General features: G+C 42.6%; 1 protein-coding gene across 1 annotated transcript; it reads right to left on the reverse strand.

The window, feature by feature from the left end:
- Positions 1–301: 301 nt before the first annotated feature.
- Positions 302–5,329, reverse strand: LOC115056678 (tripartite motif-containing protein 14). The gene is made up of 7 exons (XM_029523320.1): positions 5,089–5,329; positions 3,110–4,047; positions 2,902–2,997; positions 1,968–2,216; positions 1,848–1,870; positions 1,378–1,532; positions 302–1,266 (listed from the first exon to the last, which is right to left on the reverse strand). The coding sequence occupies exons 1-7, from the start codon at positions 5,312–5,314 to the stop codon at positions 722–724; spliced, it is 2,232 nt and encodes a 743-aa protein (XP_029379180.1). The 5' UTR covers positions 5,315–5,329; the 3' UTR covers positions 302–721.
- Positions 5,330–6,369: the final 1,040 nt, after the last annotated feature.

Consider the following 6,369-nt stretch of genomic DNA (forward strand, 5'->3'; position numbering starts at 1 on the left):
CATGTAAACAGTTTGATCTCTGTGTGACGTCAGCAGTGCAGGCCCTCAGTCAGGATAAATGAGCCACGGAGTCTGGAGGACGACAGTTTTGCCACCGCAGGGATCTGTGCTGCTTTAAGGAGTTTGTACAAAAGGCAGTGTTTGTTGTCAGTAAATCACACATGCTGTGGGGGCAGTTAGTTTCAAGTTAGCACACCAACTGTCACCTGTTGAGTGGAAACACACCACCCGCTGAGACACCTGTGTGTCTATTTCAAGACATATAGGAAGCATCCGCACACAAATCAGGTTTCACTTTGGTTTTGAAACTTTGACCGTTTTATTTCTGCTTACCAGTGGATCAAAGAAGTATCAAACATCTGGAACATAAGAAAATATGAAACATTCAACAATTAAACAAGATAAAAATGGAAATATCAAAATAAATGTTTTTTCCAATGATCATCAGTTTTCACAAATCAAATTTTAAAGCCAGCTCATTTGCTCATTTACAATCTAAAGTTAAAGATACTGACATGACAAATGTTGGAATGTTACATGTGTCATAAAAATGAATAGTGTCTCCACTATAATAAATCCAGTCCTCTCTTAAGACAAGAAATCACATTTTATCAGCATTATGTGGTGAATATAAGCACTGAGAACTTTACAAATTGGTGTATTTATATTAAAAAAAGCATTGCATTCTCATGTGCTGTGTATATTTACAATGTGAAGTGGTTTAAGACTGGAACAGATCACAAATGGTAAGCCGTGTTTTAGACACAGACAGGGCTGGGTACAGAGGCCCAGTAAACCTGTGATGATAAGAGTGCATCAGTGTTAGACTGCCCTCTGGTGTCACCTTAGAGAATGATAAAACACCCTCCTCAAAGTCAAGGAAAACTCCCAATCTCTGCAGCTGGTCTGAATCCACAGGAACTGACACTTTGTTATGCAAAGCTTCCACCTTCCTTTTGTCACACGCGAGGCACCAGGAGTAACTGTTGAAGCCCAGACGAGAGCTGTCCTTTTGACCCTTCCTCTCGATCTGCCCGTCACTCAGCCCCACCTTCCAGCGGCCGTCATCCACAGACACATTCACTTCCCAGTACCAGCGGCTTCCCTCCAGGGCACGGGAGGCCAGGACTTGTGGGAAGGAGCTGAAGCGAGCCTCGTGCTCTGTGTAGAGCTGTGGTGTATCGCTGTACGTGACTCTTCTGTTGTTCTCAGACAGATGCAGCTTGGAATGGGCTGTGTCTGGATCCAAGAAGGGGACAGTACCATCTGTATACAGGGGAGAGAAGAAGAAAGTTAGGACTTAGTGTATTACCTTCAGGTCTACAGGATGCATTTGGTCCTTTCAGTGAATCCAAGGTAAAAATCCACTGGTCTCACAGAGCAGTCTATGGAGGTCTCGGTCGTTGCCAGGCACAGTGATGATGACTGTGTCCAGCCGCTTCTCAGTCCACTTCTGCAAACATTTCAACCGATCCTGGTCCAATTCCTCTGGAGTCTCAAACTGCTCCACAAAGCTCCTTCTGTTAACTGCCCTGGGGGAAGAATATTTTTGCAAATAAAGCAAAATGAACTAGAGTTTCTGTGAAAATGGCTGCAAAGAAACATTTTAACACCCCATACTATCTTCATTGATCTAATTTATAGATAACACCACCAACAGCAACAGTCTGGATTAAATAGGACCATTGTTTAAAAAAACATACAGATAACTAATAAGAGTGAAGAAACTCCATGTTGAATTAAATTTTCATGCAGGCTGTATGTGTTGTGCTGATTGCACATTCAGCTACAGGCGTAATGAAATGAAATCTCCTTTCCAAGCACAAAGTTAAAAGAAAATGACTTACATTTGGCCAACTTTGCTGTACTCCTTTTGTGAGAGAAAAAAGAGTAGACATTTTCCTCAATTAGTTTTTATTAGACTACCAACATATTAGGAGTTTTTTTTTCCCTAACACCCAACTCACCATAATGAAGACCTGCTCCTGAATACGTTCGTCTCCCTTGGCGTCAGCCAGCTCCTCCAGCGTGTGGAGGCCTTGCTGGATGGACAGCAGGAAGCTCTGCAGGCTGCTGAGTTTCTCCTCTAGTCCACCCAGAACCCTGCTCTCCTCCTTCATCACGCACTGAAGAGCTGATTGCTCCTCCTGCTTCAGGGCCTCTCTGATGACTTTGTACTGCAGCTGCACCCCCTTTCTGGCCTCCGTCAACACCACCTGGTAATACAAAAGGGAACTATTGAAAGAGTAACTCAGAAATTTCAACAAGTGAACGCCTCTCAGCAAACGGAGACAAAGCAATTGGAATGTGCATCTCGGCATCCACTACTTTCCATATTTCAATATTCTCCACCTAGAGAGGACTAAGTCTGTGATCTGTATAAAGAGTTGAATAAAGAGCAAAACCAAGAGATGATTCTCATGATGATTATTTAAATTGACCCTCTTTTTTTGTCTGCATAGATGTTCTTGCTGCTTTGTCTACAGAGTGGAAGGGGAAAAAAAAAAAAAAAAATCAGTGCACAGTGCTGGTGTCCATCCTCCGCTTCTAAGAAAATCCTGCCTGCACTGATTTGCCTGATCTGTTAACTTAAACAAGCAGACTAACAGTTTCTTTCGAACAACAAATTAAGTTGTTCTGTAATTTGAGGATTGAATTTGTTGTATTAATTAGTTAATTTAAAGTCTGCCCATAATCAGGTGAAAATTTCTACCCCTTTGTAGCTGATTATGTTTTTAATAGAATACAGAATAAAAAGAAGAATAACATTTATAGTATAGTGCACATCTGTAATAACGTATTATCCTGAGCCAAAGTAGGAATGAATCGTTTCTTGTATATGTATCTATATATATCCATAAGAGCATCAATTACACCGACAAGGAGAGTTCATTCTCTTACTTCAGATGTCTCTTTCATCCGCATAAATTCAGCCACTTTGTTCTTCACTTGCTGTTCAGCACTTTGCAGTTGTTTGATGTTTTCTTTCAGGTCCCCCTTAGAAGTAAAAAGGTGCACAGAGAAGGGACATTTCATGTTTAGATCTATCTTGACTTTAGCCAAAACTTTTATGTATCTGGAGTGTGCATAATTATAGTTCACCACTCACCCTGAGCTCCCTCTCTGCCTCTCTGATGCTGATGCACACATGGTCACGGTGGGAGCCAATGACGGTACATACCGTGCACACACACACTCTACACTGACGACAGAAGATCTTGTTCATCTCCTGGTGTTCCTGGCACCTCCAGGACGAAATGTCCTCCATGGGAGGAACCAGGGTGTGATTCTGAAACACAGGGGAGTCCAGGTGGGGACGCAGGTGTTCTGTGCACATAGAAGCACCGCACACAAGGCAGGTCTTTACTGCAAACTGATACCCTGCTTTAGGGCAATAATGGCAGGGCACAGATCTGGTACTTCTGATCTTCTGACTGGAAAAGGTGTCAATGAAGCTTGAGGATCCTGATGCAGTAGCTGCATTTTTGCTGAATATCAGAGGAGACTTGACATGGTGAGCTGGAGACTTTTCATCACCTGCAGCTGAGACCCCAGTGAAGGAATTAGAGCTGGCAGGTGTGGCAGATTTCTTCGGTGAGGTGTGGACTCCTGTAAATTGTACATCTTTCCCGGGGGTTGTAGGAGCAGGTACATCACATATATCTACTTCATTTGAGCTGTCAGAGTCATCCAATGTGACTGATTCTGGTTCATGCTGGCTCTGTTGGACTAATGTGTCTTGTGGCTCATCGCTTGCAGGTACTGCCTTGTTGTCACTAGAGGATGTGGCATCCCCACACTCAGATTGTGCAGACTCTAGGTCTACTGTCTCCACACCAGCCGACTGCCCTGGTTTATTTGAGGAGGACGTGGTGGGAGTCTCAGCGCCACTGGGCCGCTCAAAAGGAGATTGCAGAGTTGATCTCTTTGTGTCAGGCTGATCTGATGCAGGCGTGCTGGCCTTTCTCTTCCCCAGGATTTGGCTGGTGAGTGGGGGTCTCCTTAGAGCTGATTCTGATCCATTTTGGTCATCTTTACTGGATGTAGCTGGGGAAAAAAAAAAAAAAAAAAAGGATTCTTGAATTTATTGCTTACAGCAATTTGTAACAATTGGCAAACACGTCTGCACCAAAACCATTACAATTGAGTAGTTCCTCTTACCAGTTCAAGCAGTGACTATGTAACTTGCACTTCCTTGATTCTGCCTTCCTTGTTCCATCTTATACCAATTATATTGAACATTGAACATTTTTTTCAATTGGTCAGTCCTATCAAGGACTGGTTATAGATTAGATAAGGGCTTTGCCTTCTCAAACGAAAAAAAAATGTAATAAAAAAAACGCTGCCAATGGAAAGTATTAGTGTAACCAGTGTAAACAAGCTAGACAAGTTTAAAGCGCACAAGCGCTACTGATATTTTTCAAATGTGTCTTCACTTCTCGTTGCGTAAACGATGACAATGAGGATGAAAATGAGGATGAAAATAGGTATTTGCAAAAAAGGGTCAGCCAACCATCTAGACTTGGTCCTTAAGACCTAGAAATGTTACCTTTTCCACAAGACAGAAAAGAAAACCATTCATTTGATTTAATTTGTATATTTATGATAACCTGGCTTAATCCATGTATAATTTTGTTTTCAAAATGTCAGACAAAAACGAAAATGATCTATTGTCTTGTTTGACAGTTCAAAGATAATCACTTTACAGTCTCTCAGAGAAAAACACCAGCTCCTGAATGATTTCCATTTTCCCATCTCATGCCTGGTGTTTAGCTTTTGTTGCCGATTAACCTGAAACTAGTTCAGCATCGACTACAACTGCAAAGTGCAGCCTGGACATGAGTGCAATAATCTAATAACATCAGTGAAATATACACCTGTGTAGGTCACCAGGGTTATTTTTTTTATATAAGTCCAGTGCTTTAGCTCCTTTGGGTCAAGATGAACCTTCAGGACTGACGGCTCCAGGCGTCTCCTTGCACCAGAGTTATATTCTCAGTAAAGAAAAGTTTCCTCCTCTGAGGTCACCTGAGCTTCACTCTCCACCTGTGTGCGTGTATTGGTTTAACCTCTGTAGGGCCTCTGTACCTGCAGAGCAGCGGGGCTGGCGGATCAGGCCGGAGTCAAACGGGAGAGTCCGGTACTCGGTCTGGCACCTCCACTGGGGGCAGCGGTACGGCCCGTTCGGGGAGACGCTCCACAAGTCCCCGATACATCGTCGGCAGAACCGATGGTTGCACTTGAGGGCCACCAGGTCCCGGGTCAGCTCTTTGCATAGAGGACACTTCGCCGGAGTGTCCAACGAAGCACCCATTTTGTTTTGACTGAGGTTTGCCTTCTGTTTCCGGGATGTTGGGGGCGGGGCCACAGGTTTGAATCCCGTTCCTGTCCAATGGGCGCACTCTTAAAGGGCCAGCAGCAGGAAGGCGTCAGTCAGAGGGGACACTACATCCTGAGAAACAGCACAGTTTTCTACAAATGATGTCGACTACTAACACTAACACGACTGCCCCGTTGTGTTGCCATAAAATCCCTTTTATTTTACCACCACTTGAGTCATGATTCTGCATTTAGGTCCAAACATTTCACACAGCCTGAACATAGATCCCATAGATGAGGGACAACCTGCACCACAAATCACTGGAATGCCGAATCTGTCTGTTTGAAATTGCAATTATAGTTCGTATTTTACTGTCCACTTGATTTAGACTGAAAACATATTTGTGAGAGTGCACAAATTAGTACAGCGTATGTAGATCAATATGTCTTAAAGTGTGTAGACATATAAGTGATATTTGAAAATAGACTTTCTGTGGCAGAGGCTTCTGTGCAGTCAGGGAAGGAAAACAGGAACACCACCAAACCAGTTCATCTGCATGTGCTAGTGTTAAAGAAGAAGCAGGGGAATAAACTGTTCATCCATTCATTCCTATTCCAGAAGACATAGACATGGGAGTTGTAAGTATTTATTGTTTATGTTCTGTCTTAAAATGATGAAACTTTAGTTTTCTTCTATGTGTCTCTCTTAGCAACATTCTTCTGTGCATTGTGGTCTCAACTTGTGACTTGGATGAAAAGACTATTCTGATTTGTGAGTTAGAGGTTAATCATATAATCTCACAGCACATTTGTCTCTAAAGGAATGCATTAACAGTGACTATGTTACACGCATTGCTTGGAATTATAAGCTCAGAGTTGCGGCCAACGGATAAGAAAAATGTCGTCCTCTTCATTTTTCTTTGTTAAATGGAAATGCTATTTCAATCAGAATATGTAAGAAAATGAAAGAATTTTAATTACACACGCCATATCCCATAACAATGTTTAGTCCTTAGTAGTAGTAGTAGAGTCAAAATGAACTAAAGCCTA

This window comes from Echeneis naucrates, chromosome 16 (genome assembly GCF_900963305.1).
Source record: "Echeneis naucrates chromosome 16, fEcheNa1.1, whole genome shotgun sequence".
Taxonomy (NCBI): Eukaryota; Metazoa; Chordata; class Actinopteri; order Carangiformes; family Echeneidae; genus Echeneis; species Echeneis naucrates.

Bases quoted from the DNA above. Each gene is read 5' to 3' on its own strand.
- LOC115056678 (XM_029523320.1), bottom strand. From the start codon at position 5,314: ATGGGTGCTTCGTTGGACACTCCGGCGAAGTGTCCTCTATGCAAAGAG. The intron at 2,998-3,109 runs GTGAGTGGTGAA...TTTACTTCTAAG, and splicing joins AGGCAGAGAGGGAGCTCAGG to GGGGACCTGAAAGAAAACAT. The intron at 1,871-1,967 runs GTGAGTTGGGTG...CTCTCACAAAAG, and splicing joins AGGAGCAGGTCTTCATTATG to GAGTACAGCAAAGTTGGCCA.